At 43.4% G+C, this 26,301-nt stretch overlaps 2 protein-coding genes across 2 annotated transcripts in view; one reads left to right on the forward strand and one right to left on the reverse strand.

Annotated features, from left to right (window-relative positions):
• The window catches only part of OLFM2 (olfactomedin 2), a 55,407-nt gene extending 33,897 nt beyond the window's left edge, over window positions 1–21,510 (reverse strand). Inside the window, exon 1 of the mRNA XM_083354007.1 lies at window positions 21,361–21,510. Coding sequence (XP_083210133.1) covers window positions 21,361–21,495 — 135 coding nt within the window. The 5' untranslated portion in view covers window positions 21,496–21,510. The remainder of the gene's footprint in view (window positions 1–21,360) is intronic.
• On the forward strand, window positions 6,734–9,745 carry LOC310633435 (general transcription factor II-I repeat domain-containing protein 2-like; the record flags this gene model as incomplete). Its single annotated transcript, XM_083351140.1, has 2 exons — window positions 6,734–6,862; window positions 7,801–9,745. Exon 2 carries the CDS (start codon window positions 7,808–7,810, stop codon window positions 9,743–9,745), a length of 1,938 nt encoding a protein of 645 aa, XP_083207266.1. The 5' UTR covers window positions 6,734–6,862; window positions 7,801–7,807.
• Window positions 21,511–26,301: the final 4,791 nt, after the last annotated feature.

A 26,301-nucleotide genomic window follows, 5' to 3' on the forward strand; every position in this document is an offset into this window, starting at 1 on the left:
GCAAGATCTCCCCTAGTATCTTGAGCTGTAAAAGAGGTGTGTGTGGTAGGATTGTACTTTCAGTCTTGCAAGAGTCTGTCAATGTAGCTCTACAATAACCTCAAATTAGCTCATCTGGTTGTGATTCCTATTTGGTTTATCCTACAAAGCTGACACCAATCTTGCAAGTATAACCCTCCCTCCATTTCCTTTACGGCCCAAGAAACTAGGAAAGCCAACGAGGTGCCTTAATATTAGCTATTAATGTAATTGGTTTCATTACAATTGTTATAACTAGTTTGCTTGCCAATACAGATAAGACATGAATGATAATGCAATTCATTGACATTGTTCATGACAGTGCTTTTCAAACTGCTTTGCAATCCTAGAACAACAGGTAGGAAATCAGCAGTGGAAACCATAGATTTCATGCTGATCCAGCTTTCTGCTGACTGAAGAATAGGTAGGTAGCCCTATTATTTAGTAATGAGGAAAGGTCATTGTTGCATGCATAAATCTGTCTCCTATTGTGCTTTACAGAAGTCAGCTATAGCTGATCTTGGAAAAGCTAATTAGTACTTAGATGAGAGAACGTAAGAAAATCTACAAAGTCAAATAAGTATCTAAGCCAGGGGTCTTCAAACTTGGCCCTTTTATGACTTGTGGACTTCAACTCCCAAAATTCCTCAGCCAGCATGCCTAGCTGAGGAACTCTGGGAATTGAAGTCCACAAGTCTTAAAAGGGCCAAGTTTGAAGACCCCTGATCTAAGCATCTGAGAAAATTTGCAGTGGAAAAAGAGAGGGAGGGAGTGGTTGTATAGTTCTTCTAATTCTTCTACACACTTTATATTCAAATTTCTATGGATGTAAGAGATACAACTCACTCATAGTAAGCAGAAGACATTTTTTTATCCAAGATTTGAGCAATAGTAGGACAAGGAGATGAATGGTGGAATCCTGTGATATCTATGTAGAAGTGAATTCCACTGAGTTCTATGAGTTCAACTTCTGTGAATTCCAATTACATTCTAAGAAGACACAGACTGAATTTCAGCTTAAGAGTGCATTTTTCCTTGGGAGTAATAACACTGAATTCCATTTTTCTAGGCCCTCAGATGAGTTCCAACAATGAACATTTATTTAGAGATAAGAAACTGACCCTCATATGCTTACCATGCTGGAACTAAACACGCTAATTGTTGGAGGTAAGTGAAAATGCCAACTGCTAAAAGATGTGGCCTGACAATGAAAATTCCACTGCCTTCCAACATTGTTTAAGGCAAAATGATCCGGTTAAGATCTGCATATGTGGGACTGATTGGGGTAAATTGCAAGGGCGACTCCGAAATATAATGTTATCATATTTTATCTATATCTTAAATTTGTATTTTATTACTATTTCATCTTAAATTGTATTTTATTTTAATTCCATTTTAAATTGTATTTTATCAAATTCCATTTTGGATTGCTTTTATCAAGTTTTGGTGACGGATTGTTGCTGGAACTTTGCACTTTGATATGGCCCAAGGGCTAATCAATAAAGTTGTTGTTTAAGGCTGGAGCATGCTACTGTACTTGGAGTTGGAGGATATAGTTCCATTTTTATTTATTGGATTGAGTTTCTGGGGAACTGTATGGAAAATTGCTGGTGACATAATGGCTTTGGGAAGTGAGAAAAAGTTTGGCTTTTTTTAATTGTAAGGGAGATCATTACACTTAAACAGAAAAATATGAACTATATCCCCTGCGGGATTCCAACACATACACCAAGAAAACATAATGCAGTTGAAATCAGCCATTTTTGCCTTTGAATTTTGATCACATTAACTTGAGTGCTCTGGGGAACCACAAAATTGCTGTTTGGGGCTCCATGTGTCCCATAAGCTGTCCATTCCTGATATATGACCCAATCGTAAAGTGTGTATGTGTATCTAATTTCTGGAGTTTGGCGAAAAGCTGTTTGTTCTATTAACCTGCTTTGAATTTTGGAAGACTATCCTTTCCATTAGAAAATAATTTGGTGCTCTGCCTCCCAAGCAATATGCCATGCTTCTTATAATAGGTTCTGGAATGCTCTCCAAGACTTAGGAGGCATCTTCACTTCCCAGAAGTTTTGGAGAATAGATGTAGCCTTTTCAGAGATGATTTAATTAATGCTCCTTGAGACAGACACTGAAGCCAGTCTTCTCCAACATGATGCCACCTGATGTGACCACAGCTTCATTTCTGGAAGGTACTAAATCAGGGAAGGCTACTATAGGCATGTGCACCTTCAGACAGGACCGTCTTTCTCTTTCTGTGGAGCACATCTACTTGTTGTAATGAAAAGGAACAAACCTGGCTGTATGTGTCTGCTCATGTACATGCACACCAACCAGCCTATAATTAGATTGCTGTCTGAATATCAGGGTCATGAATCTGTCTCCCTCTCCTCATGTGTCCTGCTAAATGTTTTTATGTGTGAGCTAATTAACAGCTTGATAGCATGATACTGGGGAACATCTGTCCAATGGCTACCACTTTACCACTGCCAGGGCCAGTGGTCTCGATCTGGGATGGAGGTTATGTCTGCTGTCTTGCTAGCAAATAAAAGCAGCAATCCAAGAGTTGGTAAGTTGGAAAGGCTCCATCTATTCTAATGAGTTTGGCAATAATGGGGCAGAACGATTATTTGGGGAGACAGGCACACAGTGGCTTACCATTTCGGAGCATCCACCAGAAGGAAATCAATATTTTATAGCAGCATACAGAGACCAGGATGTCCAAGCAAGGATATTTCAGGGTGAAATTGGGAGCAGGGAAACCACATACACAGCCACAAATTGTACAGAGAAAGGCTATTAGAATGTGCCAGTTGAAAAAAAAGGTTGGAAAAATGGTTAATTCTTAGACTTACAGGGAATAACAGCTCCTGGGGCAAGTGCATGGAATGGTATAAAGAAAAGTGCATGGAATGGTATAAAGTGCATGGAATGGTATAAAGAAAAGTGAAGAGTCCTCCTTGCAGGTGTTGCTGAAGTAAAACTCCTAGCAACCCTTACCGTGGGTGATGCCATGTCCTGGGGCTGGTGGTTGTGGTTCATCAAATTTTGGAAGGTTCCCACCATGGCAGAGGAGTACTGTACTCCGTACTGGAGAGGACTACAGAGATAGTTTTGGACAGTGCTTTTTTTTGTAAAAGAAAAAGGTGCCGGAACTCACACATGTCATACAACCTGCCTTGCCTACCCTACAAGGTTCCATCCAAAAAAGGTGCCGGAACTCCGTTCTGAGCGTTCTGTGAGAAAAAAAGCCCTGGTTTTGGAGAAGGAATTCAACCAGTAAACATCAGCTCAGTCTGGACAGACAAGAAGCAGGGAGGAAAAAAACAAAACCTCAAGACTTTCTCACCTTGATTCTTTTTAGGGGGGAGAGGTATCTCTGTCAAGTCTTTCAAGATTCTGTTATTATACCCTACAACAATAAAGGAGTGTTCCATTAGTTCTTATGATATCTGTTTCCTGACCAGCTCTACTTCAAGGGGCTGTATCTGATGATTGATGTGTTATTTTTCAGGAAAAGAAGGCAATGAAGTAGTGAAAATCATGCTCTGAGCATGACCCAGTACAGGTTAATATTTTTTTGTGTGTGTGGGGGGGGGGTGTTTGGATGGTTTGCAGCATTGATAGTGGCAAGGATGCAATCCAGAAGCCCTTTCAAGTCGCCAGACGTATGCTAGATAAGCAGTCTGCAACATATATTAGAGAGAATTGAACTGACCAGTCTACATCGCATTTGGCAGGAAAAAAGTAATTTATAATCACACTAAGTTAAATAACTGCAGTTATCAGTTATCACAGGTCAGTTTGAGTTAACTGGCTTCCTATCATTTGGGGCTGGATACTTTTTGGTTCTGTCAATGTAGGTATGTGAGCAAGCTGCTTGAACATTTGTGACTTGCAGTGCCACAGCAGATCCTTGTGTAGGTGTACTTGCTAAAGGTTGCCAGAGGATGGCCAAATATTTGGGCTTCAGAGGCACCATGTTACATTTCTAGAGTGGAAGGACACTGTTGGAATGATTTCTTAATGTACAAAACTTTTCTTTAGAATTGATCTGGGAATCTGACAGTGAATGTTTTGAACAAGCCTATAGAAGTGGACTGTTCACTATTATTCCTTGAGTAATAATTTAAAAGTTGTGTAGGTATGTTTATATTCCAGACATCGATCCAGACTTAAATTTTAATTTAGTCATGATTGCATTTTATTGATATGGATTTAAAAAGGGACTGGTTACTGATGGAGATATGACACCTATTGGTATGAATGATCTCAAGGGATCTGTTTGCTGCTAGTGTCTAAACCACAGGTCGGCAACCCGCGGCTCCGGAGCCGCATGCGGCTCTTTGAGCCGGCCCATGCGGCTCCCAGGCCTCCTCCTCCCTCTTGAAAAAAAAAATGGTACTAAAAAAACTTAATCAATTTAAACTTCTCACAAAAAAACTTGAAAAGTTTAAATTGATTGGTTGGTTTGTGGGACCGCCCACAAACCGTTTGTGGGCTACCCACAAACCTTTGTTTTTTTACTGCACTTGGCAGAGTGGAGGAAGAGAGGAAGAAGTAAAACGTAAGTAGATCTGCTTCTTCCCCCCCCCCCTTCCCTCTCGTCGCCGGGGCTAGCAGCCCCGACGAGCAAGAAGGCGCGCTTCACCCGCCCGCCCCCCCCCCGTTGGCTCCTCGTCGCCGGGGCTGAGAGCCCCGGCAAGCGAAAGGCGCCCGCCCGCCCCCCGTTGCCGCCTCGTCGCCGGGGCTGAGAGCCCCGGCAAGCGAAAGGCGCCCGCCAGCCCCGCCGAGCGAAAGGCGCCCGCCCGCCCCGCCGAGCGAAAGGCGCCCGCCCGCCCCCCGTTGCCGCCTCGTCGCCGGGGCTGAGAGCCCCGGCAAGCGAAAGGCGCCCGCCCGCCCCCCGTTGCCGCCTCGTCGCCGGGGCTGAGAGCCCCGGCAAGCGAAAGGCGCCCGCCCGCCCCCCGTTGCCTCCTCGTCGCCGGGGCTGAGAGCCCCGGCAAGCGAAAGGCGCCCGCCCGCCCCCCGTTGCCGCCTCGTCGCCGGGGCTGAGAGCCCCGGCAAGCGAAAGGCGCCCGCCCGCCCCCCGTTGCCGCCTCGTCGCCGGGGCTGAGAGCCCCGGCAAGCGAAAGGCGCCCGCCCGCCCCCCGTTGCCGCCTCGTCGCCGGGGCTGAGAGCCCCGGCAAGCGAAAGGCGCCCGCCCGCCCCCCGTTGCCTCCTCGTCGCCGGGGCTGAGAGCCCCGGCAAGCGAAAGGCGCCCGCCCGCCCCCCGTTGCCGCCTCGTCGCCGGGGCTGAGAGCCCCGGCAAGCGAAAGGCGCCCGCCCGCCCCCCGTTGCCGCCTCGTCGCCGGGGCTGAGAGCCCCGGCAAGCGAAAGGCGCCCGCCAGCCCCGCCGAGCGAAAGGCGCCCGCCCGCCCCGCCGAGCGAAAGGCGCCCGCCCGCCCCCCGTTGCCGCCTCGTCGCCGGGGCTGAGAGCCCCGGCAAGCGAAAGGCGCCCGCCCGCCCCCCGTTGCCGCCTCGTCGCCGGGGCTGAGAGCCCCGGCAAGCGAAAGGCGCCCGCCCGCCCCCCGTTGCCGCCTCGTCGCCGGGGCTGAGAGCCCCGGCAAGCGAAAGGCGCCCGCCCGCCCCCCGTTGCCGCCTCGTCGCCGGGGCTGAGAGCCCCGGCAAGCGAAAGGCGCCCGCCCGCCCCCCGTTGCCGCCTCGTCGCCGGGGCTGAGAGCCCCGGCAAGCGAAAGGCGCCCGCCAGCCCCGCCGAGCGAAAGGCGCCCGCCCGCCCCGCCGAGCGAAAGGCGCCCGCCCGCCCCCCGTTGCCGCCTCGTCGCCGGGGCTGAGAGCCCCGGCAAGCGAAAGGCGCCCGCCCGCCCCCCGTTGCCGCCTCGTCGCCGGGGCTGAGAGCCCCGGCAAGCGAAAGGCGCCCGCCCGCCCCCCGTTGCCGCCTCGTCGCCAGGGCTGAGAGCCCTACTTCTTCCCCTTTTTCCCAGGCCCCCCGCCCCCTGCTAGATCTGTAAAGAGGTTCCATAACCCCCGTGGGGATATTTGGGTGTTTTTCCCCCCTTCCTCTCTCTCTCTTTCTCTCCCTCTCATCTCCCCTTCTTGGTGTCTCCCCGTTCTTCTCCGTCTGCACCCCCCTCCTCAGAATCCTTCAGAGAACCCCTTCCCCATCCCCTCCTTTTCAGTTTTTCAAAGGTGTATTTTGTTTTTTCCCCCTTTTTATCTCTTCGATTTTTCTGTTTTTCTTCTTTTGCTTATAAATGAATAATAACAGTCACCAAATGGGAGGGGCGTTTACTCGTTCCCAAGCAGCTGAGGGGAAACTTGGAGCTGCTCACAGCCACCTGTGTGCAAGGCTGGCTTTTTAAAAAGGATTTTACCTTAAGAACCTGGGTAAGGAGGCGCAGGTGGGGCTGCCATCCCCAAGGACTCGGGTAGGCAACCTTGGCTCTTTTATGAGTCCTGGGCTTAAACTCCCAGAATTCCTGAGCCAGCCATGCTGAGGAGAAATGGAGAGGTTTCCATACTGGCTCAGGAATTCTGGGAGTTTAAGCCCAGGACTCATAAAACAGCCAAGGCTGCCTACCCGTCACAAGGGGAAACCAGATTCACTTAACAACCTGAATACTAACTGCAGTGATTCACTTAGCAATGGTGGTAAGGTCGCAAAATGGAGCAAAACTCAGTAAACAAATGTTTCACTTAACAACACAAATGCAACTCAACCAAATAAAATGGCTTAACAAAAAGGTATTCGTCTCTTAACAGTGATTTTTTTTGAAAACTGCTGGAATACTGCTGACTAAAGAAAAGGCCTGTTTATTCCTCAGGTGACTGTCCTACTTTCCAAGTAAGTGGCAGGGAGGGGGGAGAGAGAGAGAGAGAAGGAGAATATGAATATATGTGGTTGCCCTTACTAGACTTTTAGTAAAGAACTTTAATGAAATATTTTGATGTTTAATTAAGAGATGAGGTATGGCGCAATTATGCTGTATTTAAAGATGGTAGATTAGCTGCTAAAATTGTTTTTACTTGTTGGGATGAAGGAGAAAGGGTTTTTTTCCCCTTTCTTCTTTCCTTTTCTACACACACACATCCCTTTTTTTTCTTTTGTATTTTTCTATTTGTGGTTTTTATAGTTTGCACTGGCTTTTACTATTTTCATGTATAATCCTTAATATAAATATTTGAAAAACAGGACATAGAAATGTGACAGAGACAGAGAGAAAGAGACAAAGAGAGACAGAGAATAACCTGCTATAAGTGACTGGATGAAAATGAGTGCACCTGATCAAGCACAATTAAAGTTCTTAAACTTTTTTTGTGATATCGATAAAGATGGTGAAGCATTTTAATGTCCATTTTAAACTCATGAATAGCTGGCTGGCTGGGGAGGGGGGATCATGGCTCTCAAAAAATAAGCTGGCTGTGCTTCTTGCTCATGTTCACTTGCCTTCTGCACCTTGAGTGTGTGTGGGGGGAGGACGAGCTTTGCTGCTGCGGTTTGCTTGGCCATGCCCGGGCTATGTCCTGCCGCTGCCTCCCAACCTCCACCTTTGCCACTGGGTAAAGCAGCGGTGGAGCGCTCTGTCCTGGGGGGAAGCAGCAGTGGCAGTGGAACGCTCCATCGGGTGGGGGGGAGTAGTGGAGGCTGGGTGCTCTGTGTGTGGGGGGAGAATCTTTGCAGGAAACTGGTTCTTACATTATTTGATTCACAATACTGGTTATAATTTCCACCGTGCGACACCCACCAGCATGAGATTTATTTTGCTGTTTGCCCCTCAATAGGCCAACCATGGACAAATCATCCAAGAGAAGAAAAATTTCGGAAGAAAACAGAGTGTTTAATGATGAATGGGCACATTCATTTGCTTTCACCACTGACAAGACTGGTTTACCAGTATGTCTAATATGTGGTGAGAAATTTGCAAACAACAAGAAGTCTAATGTTGCAAGACATTTCCAAAATAAACACACAGCCTTTGCTGAAAAATACCCAGAAGGAGAAGAGAGAAAAAAAGCCGTTTCAGAATTGATGCGGAAGGTTGATCAGAGCAAGAATCAATTTAAGAAGTGGGTGACGTCTGCAAGTTCAACTACATATGCTAGTTTTGTGGCTGCTCAGGAAATAGTCAGGCATGGGAAGCCGTTCACAGATGGAGAATATATGAAGGAATCATTCATTAAGATTTCAGAACATCTATTCTCAGACTTCAAAAACAAGAGTGAAATTGTGCAGAAAATCAGAGATATGCCCCTCTCTGCGAAGACTGTTAAAGACAGAACCCTAAAAATGGCAGAAAACATCACCAGACAGCAAATTAAAGACATCAATTCAGCTGAGGCATATTCAATTGCCTGTGATGCATCCAAAGACACAGGTGATATTGAACAAATAGCGCTGTTCTGCCGATATGTGAACTCTGCTGGGCCACAGGAAGAAATGTTTGAGTTGATACCACTGAAAGGCCAAACAAGGGGAGAGGACATCTGTGAGGCTGTCTTGGATTATTTTAGAACCAATGAAATCAACACCACCCACCTTGTGTCAGTGGCTACTGATGGGGCACCGAGTATGACAGGAGCGCAGAAGGGCTTTGTGGCTTTACTGCAGAAGTCGCTGGGTAGAAAGCTGCTAACATTTCATTGCATCCTGCACCAAGAGGCATTGTGCGCTCAAACATTTCCTCCAGAATGCACAGAAGTGATGAACCTTGTCATTCAGATTGTCAATAAAATAATGGCACAAGGTTTAAATCACCGTCAGTTCCGTTTGCTACTAGAGGAGGTGGAAAGTACGTATTCTGATCTCCTGCTGCACAACAAAGTCAGGTGGCTGTCCAGAGGGGAGGTGCTAAAACGCTTTGCTGCATGTCTGGAAGAGGTGAAAACGTACCTGAGCAGCAAAGGGCTCACCTATCCTGAGCTGGAACATCCAGAGTGGCTGGAAAAGCTACACTTCATGGTAGATATGACAGCACACCTGAACAAGCTGAACACAAGTCTTCAGGGTAAAGGAGGCACAGCCCTGCACTTGCTGGAGGAAGTTATGGCATTTGAACGCAAGTTGACAGTGTTTGACAGAGATTTACAAAGAGGTACACTGTCTCACTTCCCGTCTTTGAGAGAGTTCAAACAAGGTAGCAATGTGATAAATTCAGAGTATTTGCAGTCTGCAATCATTGCAATGCAAACATCGTTTGGGAAGCGATTCTGTGACTTCAAAGAGGAAAAAAATACATTATCTTTCCCTGTCACTCCCCTGACCAGCGATCCATCTGCATTGAATATGACTGCATTTGCAGGTGTAAGTCAACCTGATCTGGAGATGGAACTTGCAGACATAGCCGACAAAGAGATATGGGCATCAAAGTTCCAACGCTTGACAGATGCTCTTGAAGATGTTGCCCGTCAGAAGGCCAGTCTTGCACTGAATCACAAATGGAGTGATAATGAAAACCTTCCCAAACAGGACAAGCTTATATTTGATACATGGAATGCCCTCCCCAGCACATACAGAAATATGAAGAAATATGCATTTGGAGTCCTGTCAATCTTCGGATCCACATATGTATGTGAACAGGTCTTCTCCAATATGAACTACATTAAAAACAAATATCGCTCACGCCTCACAGACAACAGCCTGCAATCTTGTTTAAAAATGAAGGTGACGTCTTACAGCCCTGATATGCAGGTGCTGTGTGCTGATGTTGAGAAGCAAAAATCACATTAACCAGGTAAAATAATTATTTTAATTTGCTATTATTTTGCAAATATATATTTGATGTTCTTCAGTGAAAGAGTGCTTTTTTATTCCTTGCCAGCTGACTGCACACTCCACTACAGATGGACTGGCAGACGGGCACATGGACTGGTGGACAAGCAGACGGACGGACAAGTGGACGCATGGGCAGATGGACTGGCGGGCAGACGGGTGGACAGATGGACAAAACGACAGAAGCAGACAGCATTTTGGGTTTGCTGCAGGCGGATAAGTTAAGTTTGGATTTTTATTTCATAAATATGAGGACTCAAATAGACATTGAGTATTATATTTGAAATTAACATTTAACCCAGTGTCTTTTTTTGGAGTTCAAAATGTTTCTGTTGCATGCTGAAATAAGAATTGGCTATTATTTTGCAAATATTTATTTGATGTTCACTGAAACAGACCTTTTTTATTCATTGTCAGCTGACTGGACACTACAGTACAGACATGGACTGGCAGATGGGCAGACGGATGGACGGACGGGCAGATGGACGGATGAGCAGGCAGATGGACTGGTGGACAGATGGCAGATGGACTGGCGGGCGGATGCACGGATGGACAGACAAGAGGACGATGGGCAGATGGACTGGCAGACAGGCGGGTGGGCAGATGGGCGGATGGACAGAATTACAAGCAGACAGCATTTTGGTTTTGCTGCATGGGGAAAAGTTAAGTTTGTCTTTTTATTTAATAAATATGAGGAGGACTCAAATGGACATTGAGTATTTTATTTGAAAGTAAACCTTCGACCCAGCGACTTTTTTTGGAAGTTCAAAATGTTTTTGATGTATACAGAAATAAAAAAATTTCTTTGTAGAAGTTCATTGATTTCATAAATTTTGCAGCTCCCAATGTTTTGTTTTTGGTGAGAAATGGGGACGCCAGGGTGTTCAAATCTGGGTGGGCTCCCAGCAAACACGCACCAAAGAAGTGATGGGAAAAGGGGGGGGAGCGCCCCGTTTCTTCTTCAGGCAAAAACTCTTCTTCAGGCAAAAACTGTGCTGAAGCCAGATTGGGGAAGGGGGATGATGAGGAGGAAGAGCTGTGATTGACAAACTGCCAGCCAAACTCTTTGGGAGTGGGGGCGCAGGATGGAGAGGAGGGCAGCTTGCCTTGGAGAAGGAGGGGGGAGCCAATTTTAAAGGTTGTCCAGCTAAAAGGGAGCAAAGAATCTGGGCTGGAGTGCCTTGGAAAGGCGAGCAGGCAGCGCATCTGCACGGGCTGGTTGGGCTTTCTGCAGGTTTTACCTGCAATTAAGGCAGGGTGAGTTTTTTGGCTCAGGGGAGGCTGGGGGGAGGGGGAGCTGATTGTGGGGGGACATGCCTGCTCACATAAGTGCAAATGTGTTTCTTCTACATGGAAGCTGCTTTGCTGAAGGTTATATCTTCTTTCCTTCCACATTCTTCGCCTCTCTGCTTTGTTCCGCCTCTGGGGATGGAGGGGGAAATTTACTCTGCACCTTTTCCTCCTGTTTGTGTGTGTGTGTGTGTGTGTGTGTGTGTGTGTGTGTGTTTGAAGCCTCTGTTTGCCTGCCTGGCAAGGCAGGGGAAATTTGCTCGGCCTCCTCTCTGGTGGATGTCTTGCTTAGGTAAGCTCCATTTTAATCAAATCCTGTTCTGCACACGTGCATGCACGTGCGCATGCGCACGCGTATTTTGCGGCTCCCAGGGGTTTTTTTAGTGAGAGAACCGGTTCCGAGTGGCTCTTTCACCGATTCAGGTTGCCTACCCCTGGTCTAAACTGTCTCGAGTTTATATGGGATGAGTATAACTCATTGTTTCCAAGCTAGAAGAAACTGTGCTTTGCCTTAATTGCTACCTGGCTAGAAGCTATCACTGGAGTGTATTAGTTGGAATATTTTGAGCTGTTCATTGAGCATTTAGCATTTAGGAAGAATCAGTCTGACCTTAAGTCACCAGCTTGGGGGGTCCAGGGAACAAGAGACATAGTGGAGCCTTAGATGAGGCACTATGGTTGATGTACTCATTCTCTCTGTGCCTTGTGATTTGTATATTTTAATTTTTTAAATAATATTTTACTTCCTAATAATGATTTTTTATATTTTTGTAATGATTATTTTTGTATAATTTTATATATTTGATTTGTTGTTTACTACCTAGGGTCATTTTTTGTGAGATGGGCAGCCCTATAAATTTGAATAATACATTAAATCTCCCCAATTCCCTAACATAAAAAGGTCCTGTCTGCTCCAGGAGCCCACAAGGACCACAATTAAGATGGTGAAAGTACATGGCATATGAGGACCCAGATTGAGGACCCAGATTGTTGGGGGCAATTAAGCTGACTTTGTAATAATGCCGCTTGGGGTGGGTGTGTGAAAGCCCTAATAAGCAGGCATATACATAGAATGAAGGCTACTGCTAAGCTTGTAAGCCGCCCTGAGTCTTCGGAGAAGGGCGGGATATACCGTAAATGGAATTAAAATAAATAAAAATAAAATAAAAAAAAATAAATATGGGTCACCTCTAATCTAAGACTGGTCAAGAGTGAAGGCTGGAAGCCAACTGAGTAAGGAAAAGCTGACCAAGGAACAGAAGAATGGTTAAATGTTAACCGTGTTGATCAAATCATCTTCAGATGGTTGGATATCCTGAAGCTGCTACCTTAACTGTCTTCATCTAGTGACACAGGAAACTTGCCATTCCTTAGATAGAGCAGAATCTCCTCCTTATTGCCTACTTTGAGGGCTGACCCTGAACTGATCATAGCCTTGCATGCAATCAAATGTAGCACAGAATGGCAGACATAAATGGAGGGGAATATAGATTCTGGCAGCCTGGGGTTTAATCAAGAGAGACTTTCTGAGCGGCCAGCTCTCTCCCAGCTGTCATTAGGACACTCCAGCTCACTACTCCCCTCTCAACCAAGCACAAACCAGATGCCCATTATTCCAGCAAATGGCTGTAATCACCCTGGCTAGACTTGAAAAATTACCAGGAAAGGTAATTGAATGGCAAAAGGCCCAGAATGTGAATTGTTTGTGCTCATTTATCAGCAATGCCAACCTCTCCTTGCAGGTGCCTGGAGGGAGGGGGAAAGGATTGTGTTGATTTGCTTGGGTTTTAATTGCAGAGATGATATTCCCTTGGCTGATTCATGACTCAGCTCTGAAAACCGAGATTATCAAGAACAACCATTTCTAAGGCAAAGCAATCAATTTACCAGCTCACCTTCCTCAGCATATTAACCATTTTAAGGCAAAGCAATCAGTTCACCAGCTCACCTTCCTCAGCATATTCCCTCGCTCTTGGGGAAGGCCAGCCTGAAAGCACTGTGGCTACACCAGATCCTACTTGCTGTAAAAAGACCTTCCAATGCAGAAAGTCAGTACCCACATACTTCTACAAGTCAAGAGTCACTTCAGTGACTCGGATGGTACCCTATGTATGTAAATCATATGAATGTTCAGCTGGTTCTTTTGAAAGGCTGGATTACATCATTTCCAAATGCAGTAAACCTGCATGGGTCCATAGCTGCTGCCCCCCCACCCCCTGCATCCTTTTGTAAGTGAATGTTTGGCCCCGACAAGATGGCATTGCTCTAGCAAATGCAAATTGTAAGTAGCAGGTACATTTATCAAAATCCAGTGGCTGGTCGCAATTCTCCCTTTTTTAAATAGTAACTTTATTAAAGATTCTGATTAGAGTACAGTAATTATAAACGGTAAAATAATACAAATTTTAAAAAAGAGTAGAAGATGCAGAAAGGAAAGAGCAAAAGAAATAGAAAAGAAGGAAAATCTCTTCTTCTGCCCTCTTTTTCTGATCTCTTTTTCCCATATCCCACAATAATAAATCCACAAAGCATCAGCTTTTCAGTCCTGTCATCCACAAAAATGCATTAAGGGTTACCAGAGATAACAACTTTGCAGCTCCCTTAGGATGCACTGTCAAGCTGCTGATCTGTGTGTGTGTCCTTCATATGATGCACAAAGAAGTTCTAAGATTCATTAAGCAACAGCAAGAACTGAATACATGAGGATCTTGTATTGTTTTTTTGCCAGGGAACCACAGTGATAAATAAATCATCTCAATTTCATCTCCCAGAAACTCTGTTAGCCTTTCTCAACTTGGATAACCTTCCCACATATGGATTTCAATTCCCAGAGTTCTCAACCAGCATGGCTATTGCTAAGAATTCTGAGAGCTGAAGTGTACCCAGCAGCAATATAGCCTGACAATTTTTCTTTTCCTGGATTGATACATGTGATGTGTCCACATATCCCTCAACCTTTGGCAAAAATAATGGACATATACAGAAATGCCCTCCAACAACAGAGAACCTGTGGTTATCACAAACTGCTTAACTGAGGTTGTCAGAAGTTCAAATCAGCATCATCAATAGGGAGGGATACTGGACGTCAGTGCTTTTTTTTGTAATAAAAAAGGTGCTGGAACTCACATCTTCTTGATCTTTTGTTTACCTTTCACACGTAGTCACTGTACACACACCCACACACATCAGAAATATAATGGTCGCCGCCTGCAGTAAGCAGTGCACGACCACATGACCAATCACAAGCCGAGCAGCTGGATGAAGTATGCATTAATTGGACTCTACACACAAGCAGGCCGCATGCACTGTTTTAATGATTTTGCCGGCAACCTGCTACCCTCAACAGGGCATTTCAAGTCCATGTGGACCAAACATCAAAATTTCAAAAGTTACTTTTAAAACTTGGAAAATCTGTCAAAAAAGGTGCCAGAACTCCATTCTGGTGAGTTCTATGACAAAAAAAGCACTGCTGGAAGTTATAAGCTTAACAATATTTGGTGAATCACAGGTTTACCACCCTTGTTTTATTTACAATTGATAATTATCGGCTGATAATTAGCATTGCCTTTTTCACATCAATTTGGTAATGTTGAAGTGCTAATGGAAAAGACATGAAATAATAGAAATTGTTGCAAACTGTGCTTATAGAGTATGCATTGAAACAGAATTTAGCAATAAGAAAAATAACAACCCTGGAACAATGGAAGGTTCCTAATGCATTGCTTCTAACTCTGAAACACAGCCAAACCAAAACTGGGGAGATGTTTAATGAGAATCTGAAATCATATTCTGTTCCTCAATCTGCTGTTAATTATTCCAATACTTGGCCTGCTGCTTTACCCTAAGCTAAACTGCAGTTAAGGTCCATCCAGCTCAGAACTGTCTACAACTGATGACCATAGATTAGTGCCAAGATCTTCAGCAGAAGAGATTTTCAGCCATATCAGATGATTTTACAGAATGAACCTGATATTCTACATGTGAAGGTGCTCCTCACCATTTTTCAATAAACTCCCTTCCTCTTCTGCTGATCTCACAGATGAATGTGCAAGTTACTCTGGCCGAGTTCTCTGGAATTTTGCTGTCCATGGTGCTCAAGTGGCATGCTCAAAGAATCAGCCAAATGTGTCAAAATGCTCTTCATTGGGATCACTGATAGGGCTGCTCTGCTATTTAAAAAGGAAATGGCTCAACTTATAGCATATATGTGCTCTCATTTAACGCCCTAGCTGCTTCTCTGCAAACCACCAGTTTCCTTTAGATATTCAAGATAATGCCAAAGTGATCTTGTTCCACAATCATTACCTCTTGAAATATTTAACTCTGCCTTGAAATGGCCATTTTACTTCTTTCATTTTGTCTCCCTGAGAGATTATTTTCTACTGAACTGACATCACTGCTTCATCTCCTTAATAAAAAGGTATATTTGGGACTTGAACAATTGCCTCCCTCACCATTCCTTCAAATTACCCCTGAGCAGCTGTTTGATAGGAATGAAGTATACTTAGACCCTCCACTTGTCATCTCAGTTTCTCTCAAAGTTCCCTATTTCTCAGCCATATTCCTCTGCTGCATTGCCCAGTGGTCCCTGAGGTTCACCCCCTGCGTGCTGACCTTAAAACTACCCAAACTGTCTGCTAGAGCGCCAATGTTTAATCAATATCTTGTCTTCTGCAGGTGTCAGATCCAAGGCCCTGCAGCTCACGCCTACATCTCCTTTGGTTGTCTTTCACAGCAAGGAAAGGTGTCAACATGGCCATAAGATTTCTGTCTCTCTGGGGAATAAATCAGCAGGGTTTGAACATCTCCAAATGCTTTGTATATCAACAGCTCAGCTGTGGGGATGGGATAGGAAAGTATCCCAGAATAGTCATCTGGAAAGGAATTAATTTCCTGATCATGGATATGGCTAATTCCATTCTCATTCGCATTGTTTCCCAGATATGACTCCTAACTTTTGGATTTAGAAGTGGAGGACTTTCAGCCTAAGGACTAGATTCAGTCTACAGGAAATCTCCATAGGACTCTTCAATCCCCATCCAGTTCCCTGGTCCAAGCAGTGAACAATGGGGGACCCATAGAAAGAAGAGGAAAAAGTCTCCCCTCTGTGTTATTTCCTCCAATGTTACCCAAGTGATCAAAGATGACAGTTCAGTTAAGTGTGTGTTTGCAATGTATGAAGAGAGGGACTGCCTCCAACTCCCATCTCTACTCCCGGTTAATAAATTTGCTTTTATAAGAGTCATACCATTAAGATCCTCCTGAAATTTAAGCAAAAACTAGCTTTGATCTAGCCCTTCAACTATGGCTGTAGAAAAAAAAATCAACACAAGGATGTTAGTGCAGACAGCAGGCTGTCACATGGAAAGAAAAAAGAGCATTATAGGATTGGAATTTGGTTTCAATTCCTGAAGTCCTCCCTTGAATGGTTGTAGATCAGCTTTGAGATGAAAACACTGGGCATGTTTAAATAAAGAATGAAGCTCTGTGCCATGGACTTCAGACTGTTATATCATCTGACTCTGCCTGAGAAAATCAAACTAATAAATCAGTAGCATCACCGTGTCTATGTGTGGCTTTCTGGTGCTGCATACAAGATGAGCAGAAAGTTCTTTCTTCCCATCTCTCCTCTTCCAGGGCTCATTTCTAGCCTGTGAATCTGCAGTATGTTTACAGACTCCATTTTCTGGGTTGCTGGAAAACAGTACTAATTGGGCAATAGATGTGATTGCCTTGCCCCATTATGACCAATCAGATATTTGAGGGAAAGCACAAATACATTCTTTAGGGGGGGGAAGGAAAGGGTAACATATTTATACTGTATACATAAATCAGGGAATTTCTGCATACGGAGCTTTGCCACGCAGGTATTGTTAAACCAAATAACATCTTACCGTAACATCTGAAGGCACCACAGCTGACTATAGCTGGGATATAGAATATTTTCTGTATAGAATGCTTTCCAGAAATGGGAGGGGACATACATCCACAAGTAAGGGGGATCACCAGGAGGAAAAAAAGGCATAAATTAAATTTCCACTTAATTAAAATTAAATATAGTTGATATTTGACTTCCTATTCATGTAATTCATATTTTTCCCTTGAGCATATTAAAAATTAAGCTTTGATGACTGCTTTTGCAGACCTTTCAGAGGCTGCACCCAAGTTTTTCAGAGGTCCAATCCAGCCCAAGGGATTCAGGCCCCATAACTCAAACAAGCTTCATCTGCTTCAGTAGATTTATGTTCATAGCCTTCCCCAGGACCCAAACTTCTTCTCTCCAAAATCATTTCTCAGAAACACAACAGAAGCATTCCAAAGATATTCTTCCAGTGCAAATGAGTGCTCACTCTACTAACGTACCCCATTAAAAAAAGAGAGATAAGTTCCTAATTAATTCACAGCCTTCATAAGCCAGGAAGCTGCCACATATAATGAAACCGTGTTATAAGAATAGTCTGCCCAGTGGACTTCCGGTGGCGACGCGATGTCGAAAGACAGCCGTTTTCGGGCTGCCCGCTCCGCAGCTGTGTTTTTCCATCGTAAACAGCGCCAATCAGCTGTTTAGATGGATTTGAAGCCCCCTCCTCGGGAGAAGAGGAGGGGGTGAGGCCCCAGGTAGGGGTTGAGCTCTCCGGGGCCGCCTGAGCTGAGAGCTTGGGCGGCTGAAGGATGAGCCCCCCGAAGCCTGGGTTGCTCCGAGCAGCGCCTCTGCTCTGGGATTCTTGGAGCAGAGCCAGGCGTTAGCAACCACCCCTGCCAAAAGGAAATACTTTTGATTATCAAGATGCAGGCAGAGCGGTACAGGAGGTCAAGGTGAAGTGGACTCTTTATTTTTACTCTCTAGCTCAATGGATTTTATAGCTTTAAAGTGAAAGTGCGTAATAAGTGAAAGTGGGGGAAGATGGCGGCTAAAACTTCTAAAGCTCTTCGGAATGCAGGGTCTTCCCTGGTGCAAGAGACCTCACTGCAAGCTTTGCTTCCTCCTGCATCTCTCCCGGTACTGACGCTTAAGGATTTACAAGACGCTCTTGGAAAGCACGCACAACTGATGTCTGATATGATGGATGAAAAGTTGAAAAAGCTGGAGGAGAAATTGGAGGAGAAATTGGAGGAGAAAATGGAGAAATTGGAGAAGAAGATGGAAGAGAAGCTGAGAGCAATGAGGGTGGACATCTTGTCTAAGGTTGAATCCGTAGCTGAATGTGTGCTACAGCTGGATATAAAAGTGGAGGATCTCAGTCAAAAGAACTCTATATTAGAAGCAAAGGTATTAGAAAATGAAAATATAAGGGATAAAATGGATGAAGAATTGAGCCTTGTTCAGTATAATCAGATGCAGAATGCTATTAGAATTAGGGGTTTAAAGGAGAATGGTAAAGAAGATTTAAAGCAGCTGATTTCTGAGGCTCTGGAAGGGGTACTGGGCCAGTCAGCATCTGAAATTGAGGGAAATATGGACAAAGTTTTTCGTGTAAATTCATGGATTGCAAGACAGAGGAAGTTACCCAGAGATGTGGTGGTCTATTTTACAAAGAGAGTAACTAGAGATGAAGTCATTCAAGCTGCTTATGATACTAATTTGGTAGTGGCTGAGCAAGAAGTTTTGGTTTTAAAAGAGATTCCTCCGAAGATCCTAAGGAGAAGGAAAGATTTCACATTTCTAGTACAGGAACTTAAGAAACGTGATATTAAGTTCAGATGGGAGATTCCAGTTGGGTTGGTGACAACGCACGAAGGTAAAAGACATCGTTTGGTTACTGTGGCTCAGGCACGTGATTTTTATAGTAATGTGTTAAAAGCAACCCCCCTATCATTTTTGGAAGCTGCAAAAGGATACGGTGTGGGAAAGTTTCAAGATATTGCAGATAGACAGACAGAGGACAATGGTGTTGGAGGGGATCAAGCTACAGTCTCATCGGTTGCTGCAGGAGGCCAGAAGATGACGCGTGCCGCCCTAAGAAGAGCGCGACGAGAGCAAGAGCAAGACCAGCGGAAAGTTATGGAATCTTCAAAGTGTGCTTACAATGAAGATGTAGGAGGAGAGCGGTCTAAAGAAGTTTTGGGGGTCATGACAGAGGTGCTCCAAAAGTTTTGGGGCGTTAAGATTGCTGATTAAATTTTTAGATTAGAATGTCAATGGAGTAAAATTATTATAGAGGAGAAAGAAATTTTTTTTTCTTTTTTTTAATATTTTATACAATTTAAGATTGATGTTATTTGCTTGCTAGAAAAGTATATTAGGGTTATGGACTTAAAGTTTGTGTTGAACTAAGAGTGGGTATGTAAGCTCCTAATTAATAACAAGTTGTCTTAGAGATTGCCTAAATTTTTTTTTATATATACTCTTTTTATTTGAACTTTTATTTGAACTTAAGGATGATTTGGAACTGTGAGACATTTGGCGTGATACATGCAAGAACTATTTTAGATTATAGTTTAGTTTGGTTGGAGATTATTAAGATTAACAGAGATAAGCGCTTTTGGTGCGTAACTGAGAATTTGTTTGGAAATTAGAGAAAGGTGGGAGAATGCAAATAGCAGGTGAAAGTTTTTTTTTCTTTTCCCTTTTTTTTTTAAATTAATATGAATAAGGACTGGGATTAAGAAAATTTATTTTGAGTAAAGATCTTTTTCTGTTTTCCTCTTTTTCTTTTCTACTTTATTTGTAATATTAATATTGTTTGTACTCATTTTATATGAGCTAGAGAGAGATAGAATTTATAGTTTATTGTTGATAATATAGGGGTGTTTATGTTTGTTTTTTGATTTTATCCCCTGTATTTCGCTCTGGGAAGTCGGGGGGGGGAGGAGGGAGTGGGGGAGAGGGATAGGGGTGGGGGAGGGGGGGATTAAAGTCAAAATGTATTGTAAAACTTTTTAAATAAAAAAAAGAATAGTCTGCCCAGCAAGTATTCTTGTTGGCATAAAAATGGTAAAAAATGGGTTATAAATGCTGTAATCTACAATCAATAATCTTGCCTAACATTCCCTAGGGGTTTTTTCAGACATCGGTCTCTGCATACCACCAATCAAACGGCATTGTGGACCTAATCTCTCACTTTCCCTTTAGCCATTTTTATTTTGGGGAGGGGAAGAGAAAAAAAAATGGAAGAAGCAACGGGAAGACACAGGAGGTTACAAAAGGGAGATATTATCGAGATTACTTTAAAATATTATGAATAAGATACAGTAGCTGCACTTTAAACATCAGCCTCAAAGCATCTTCAGCATTTACCAAAGTTATCTGAAGCAAAACCAATTTCCTTCCTTGTTAAGATCAGCCCATTCTAGTCTCAAACAGCTCTCATATAATTGACAAAATCCTTTCTCTTGTTTGGCCTAATGTTAGTTCTTTATCTATCTTGGTTTCTTAGGGACACAAGTAACACTCCGTCAATTTTGCAAAGGTTATGCAAATGAGTCCATTCTATGAAGCTACTGGCACTCCTAACTGATATTAGCTGCACACTGATTAGCATTTCATTTCTCCTTCCCATCTGCTCAATGCCCCAAATGATTTTTTCCCCTGAATAATCACTTGATCATGAAGATGGATGTGATCAAGGACAGTTAATAAGTACAAGACAGCTTCTTTCTCATCAATCCTTATGAATTACATTTAACTGTATGCAAACTAGCAATTGAAAACTATTCTTGAGATCACCTTCATCTTAATGCCAAACTGGCAAAATCCAAGCAAAATCTTTCTTGCCGGGCATTTAGTCCCTGTTATCACCTCTTTATAAAAAGCTTATTTTTAAACAGAAATCAGGTTGACCTGAAACTGAATGCTATGGTCATTGTCATCTAAACAGTAGATGATCCTATTGTTATTGTAGACAACAATAACTATCATAATTAAACTGCTCAGTAAGAGTACGTTAAATTCATCTAAATATTTATACTATAAAATTACATCTTTCCAACTAAACTAAAAACCAGGGTGCAGTGAGTACCTATACTTTAATAAATATATAAAACATACAGTTTTTAGAATTTTGCTGCATGTTTTGCATCTCAAAAAATTAAGTATAGAAACGTACACAAGGATAAATAACGTTAAGGAAACAATGTTTGCAAAAGAGTGCACTCTACAGTAAAACAAAAAAAAAGTATTTTTAGTAAAAAGAAACAAATAGAAAAATGCATGTGAAACTGGGGCCGAATCAAACCTGAGACACAAAATGAAGAGTTATGAAAACAGCAGTAACAGATTTCCACAGTCCCATCCTCATCCTGCACAGACTTTACCCCTGATGTGGGGGCATGCAAAGAGTTACCTGGAAACTTTTGACATTTAGATTTTTTTGACCCTCCGTGGCCACTTTTAGCCTAGAATCCAGTCCTTTCATCAATGACTCTGTATTACGGACATACTGCAAGTCCCGGTAGGTCCGAAGATCCAGCACTTCCATGGATTGGGAGATGTTCTGTACCTGCTCAATGGAAAAAGAATACTGACGTTAGATTAGCAGGATCAGCAATTGTTTGGATCATTTTACGGAGTCAAGGAAAGCCGGTAGTAACCCAAGGACTCAGACAGGGGCAACCCTCTACCTCAAAGGAATTTAGCAGGGTAATGGATGAAGGGGCATATTTGAACCCAATAATTTTGGAAATAATGTACTGATGATTTTCCCTTAACTTAATGAAAGATGTCCTACTTGGGATTGATCCACAGCAGGCAGATAGGCAGAATCTGTAATAAGGTGTATGCAGAGTGAGGCAAGCAGGATCCTGCCACTATTTTTTTTCAGACCAGCTTCCACTAGTTTTACAGACCAGATTGTTTCATATTCCTGGTTCAATAAGCGCACAATGAAGCATCCTCTTCTGGGACCTGAGTCGAAACCTGCTGTTTGCAGCACCGGCTAGAATTCCAGCTCCTTTTGCCTGCGTTGCACCCATGAACCAGATGGAGCTGAATACTGATTAAAAGTGGAGAAGGGGAAGACAATGCTCCTTTAAATATTTGCCTTTGAAGGTAGGGGACATATTTAGGAAGGAGTCCCCAGCTTCCATTATAGAGGGCAAATATGACCTGGATTTGGCCCCAAACAAAGGCATAGGCATTGGAACATAATGCATAGGCATTGGAACATAACTGCAATGTTCTGGGAGGGTGAATGTTTGTTTCAAACTTGAAAGTTTCATTTCATGCTTACTCCAATTCCTTATCATCATTGCCTTTTTATAGGAGGATATGTGCAGCATCGCTTATCACGCTCTCCATTTTTGTAATGATATGTGGGAATGGGAGAAAGGGGGAAGAGCAACAACCAGGGCAATGGTCATTTAAGAGGTAGCTTAACCCACTGAAAGAATGCAGGCATGGCATGGCATATATCTCAGAGGGGATCCAAACTAGCTCTTTGGGCTGCAAAGGGAATGGGGGAGAAATGTTTTTTTTTTAAATTTGCGAGATTTTGCTTATGTAACCTTATAGCAAGGATGTCAAATTAGTCCATCTAGTCATGCTTTCCGTTTGAACTACCATGCTAGACTGGGAGCTTTATGTGTTTGCTATATCCTTTTGGGATTAACTACTGTATTGGAATGTAGTAAGAAAGTAGGTTCCCAAAAGGGAGGGGGTGAATTCCAGAAAAGTAAGAGGCAACTCAGTCCAGATTTTATGTGGGAGAGAAACAGTTCAGAGAAGATAACAGAGTTCTCAGTCTGCCAAGATTTTGTCTATAGGTGTGAATCAATAAAGAACTCAGCTTGGAGGTATCACCATTTATCATACTTGGTTTTGGGCATGACAGCTATGATCACAATATGTTAACTCTGTAGGAGAAGGAGTGAGAGAACCTGGAAGCAGAGTTAAAAGAGGCAATAGCCTAGAATCCCTATGTAGCCACAATTGGACAAAGTCCAACACACACACACCCTTGAATTTTGTTAACTCTTATCTAACACCAAGAAGGTGCTGACTATTAGCTAAATAGATTCCTGTCCATAGGCCTTTTAGCAATACATCAGTTTAATTGGACCTTCATGTGTGGACGTGGTCTTTTGCACCTGACAAAATTTAAGAACCAAGAAGGAACATCACATTCAGATTGGGGCAGACATTCTCCAGGACATTCTTCAGGGAGCTCTAAATGTTTTTATACTTCTAAAATTGGAGAGCAGAACAGAACAGGCATGGAGAGTGCTAATCCATAGAGTGGTCGAGGATCAGACATGACTGAAAGGCTGATGAAAATGACTTCTAGAATTTGCATTTGTGATCCCTTCTATGCAGTTTATACTAAAGCAATAAATACATGTGGTGCATGTTTTTCTTTTCTAATTTGTAATGTAATATAAGGTAAGGTAAGGTAAGGTAAGGTAAGATAAGATAAGATAAGATAAGATAAGATAGGATAGGATAGTAGGATAGGATAGGATAGGATAGGATAACCTTTATTGTCATTTTTTACTGTGGGCACAACGGCACACATCAAAAATGAAATTTAGTTGCCCGCTCTCGAAGTGGAACACACGCATGACACACACCTAACCATACTATATACACATATGTATAGACCTGCACCCCTACATATACATAACAAATAAATATTAAATACTGTCCATCTTGAATATATAACGGAAGGAGGAAGCTTGAGAGTTCACAAGGTTAATGCTGTATGGAATGAAACTGGCTGAATCTGGATGTTCTGCTACGGATACCACAGAGTCTCCTCCCAGAAGGTAACAAGGAAAACAGGTCGTGAAGAGGATGTGTAGTGTCTCAGATAATCTTACAGACCCTTCTTCTCAAGCAACGCTTCTGTGCTATGTCCTAGATGGAGGGGAGGGAACTGCCAATGATCTTTTCGGCCATCCTCACCACTCTCTGCACCCCCTTCCTGTCTGACGCAGTGATGCTTCCAAACCAGACTGTGATGCTGTATGACAGGATGCTCTTGATCGTTCCCCTGTAGAAAGTGGTCAGGACCGGGGAAGGAAGATGTGCTTTTCTCATGCAATGCAGAAAATGCAGGCGCTGCTGTGCCCACTTCACCAGTTTCTCACTGTTGAGCGACCAAGCCAGCCTACTCCTTAGCTGCACACCCAGGAATTTGATGCTGATAACCATCTCCACAGGTGAATCATTTATGCACAGAGAAGTGTGGCTGTGCCTGCCTTTTCTGAAATCGACAATGATCTCTTTGTCAATGTCATATATTATGACTATTTTAGTTTTCTTTCTCTGCAAACTATAATCGTGAATACATCTAAACACTGAAATAATAGAAAATACTTGTAGCTCGGGTTTTAAATTTTGGATGTGGTTTGTTCTCCAAACTTGTTTTAATATAATTTCTGAATATTTCATTACCAAACTAGGTAACAACACCAGCAGGATTTTCAATGTGGTTTGAGATCAGGGATTTTTGGTCATGTCGCTTAACTGCCGGTTGTTGTTCATGAATCTTTGTTTTCAACCTTATTTTGGTTCATGAACATCAACTAGCAGTTAAATGACATGAACAAAAATCCCTGATCTCAAACCACATTGATGATAAACAACACCAATTTGAGTGGGAAGGAATAAAGATTATTGGGCAGGCCGACACCCACCATGCACCTGAGTTTATTGAGGCCTTGAATTCTACCAAAGGAACAATTAACAAGCATATTGATCTAGATCCAACATATCAATATGTAAGAAGCCTGACCATTCGAAGTGCCAATCAACAAGAGAACCAATCAGCTGCTCGGAATTCAAATATAGCTCCAAACAAACATCCGCACTAGCCAACTGACCACACTGGCACACGAGACATTTATGAGCTAAGTAAAATAGGACAAGAAAATCCTGCTGGTGATGTTACCTAGTTTGGAAATTATATTAAAACAAGCTTGAAGAATAAACCATAGCCAACATCTACAGATTTTTCAAGTTAAGAGATAGCCTTCTCAGCCTACTGAGCCACAATATCCTAATCCAGGTAAATATCAACCAAATTTGGCATGTTGTGGAAATGCACCTGCTAAGTCATTGCCTGACCTGGTTAAAAGCTTGGCAGGAATTCAGCCAGTATTTCATGATATAACATTGCTGCTGCTGGTTGGTAGATCACAAGGTCTTGGTTGTTTTTGGTAGCGCAGAACTGATGAAGATCCATACAGCACTTTATCCACTTGAACATTGTTTTCCTACTCCCCCCACGAAATAATCCTGCCTATTTTCACAACTTTTTTTCCTTTCTCCCACTTCCCTAGAACAGTACTTACCGCCTTCACAACCCTTTTCTCCATTTATCTATGGAAGTTTGTAATAATATTGCCTGTTTTTAAAAGCGCAACAAGTGTTCATCTTTCTTTTCCCTTTGCCTACTCCTAGGGACTCTGCTCCTGAGGTAGCAGGTTATGTTAAGTTGGAGACAAGCTAAAGGATACTGCTGTTCAGGAAGGTCCTTCTCCTAGCAGTAGGACTGGTCTGTTGAGTCCCTTGGCTTTTTGGTATCGGATGATTTCAACCTCCAGGCCCTGCGGATGAGCCTGGATACCGTTTGGGAGTTTGGGACCTCTATAGTTACTATAGTCTTAGTCTGACTTAACACTGTGAGATGATGACATTTTGGACCTGGTTTTCTTTTCTGAGGTGGTGTGTAGTGATCTCAATATGGAGGATGTTTCTCTTAGATCTTTGCCATAGCCAGATCATTTTCTGGTTCATATGAAATTAACGGTCACTTCTGACCTCTGTGGAGTAAAGGGGACCATTAGATGATGTGCCCCAGAAGTCTCATTGATTTGGATGGATTCTGGATAGATTCTGGGGGTTTTGCCAGTGATTTCAAGGGCAGTGTGTAGTGTGCCTGTGTTTGACAGCTATCGCCCAGTTTCTAACATTCCCTTTATTGGAAAGGTTGGGGGCAACTATGGAGTGTCCAAAAAGAAACAATTTATCTGGAAACTTTTAGCCAGGGTTCAAGCGTCAACTTCCCTCCGCCCAGTACGCTCCCACAGAGAGGGCCTCCTCAGGGTGCCACCGGTCAAAGAATGCCGACTGGTGGCCCCCAGGGGGAGGGCATTCTCTGTGGGTGCACCGGATTTATGGAACCATCTTCCGGTCGAGCTCCGGATGGCGCCCGATCTCCGCTCCTTCCGGCGCGATCTTAAAACCCATCTCTTTAAACAAGCTGGCCTGGCCTGATGGGACGGGGTGGGATTTTTATAAATGAACTTTAATTTTAATCTGTATTAATTTATTATGGGCATTGTTT

Source organism: Vipera ursinii, assembly GCF_947247035.1.
Source record: "Vipera ursinii genome assembly, chromosome: 2".
NCBI lineage: Eukaryota > Metazoa > Chordata > Lepidosauria > Squamata > Viperidae > Vipera > Vipera ursinii.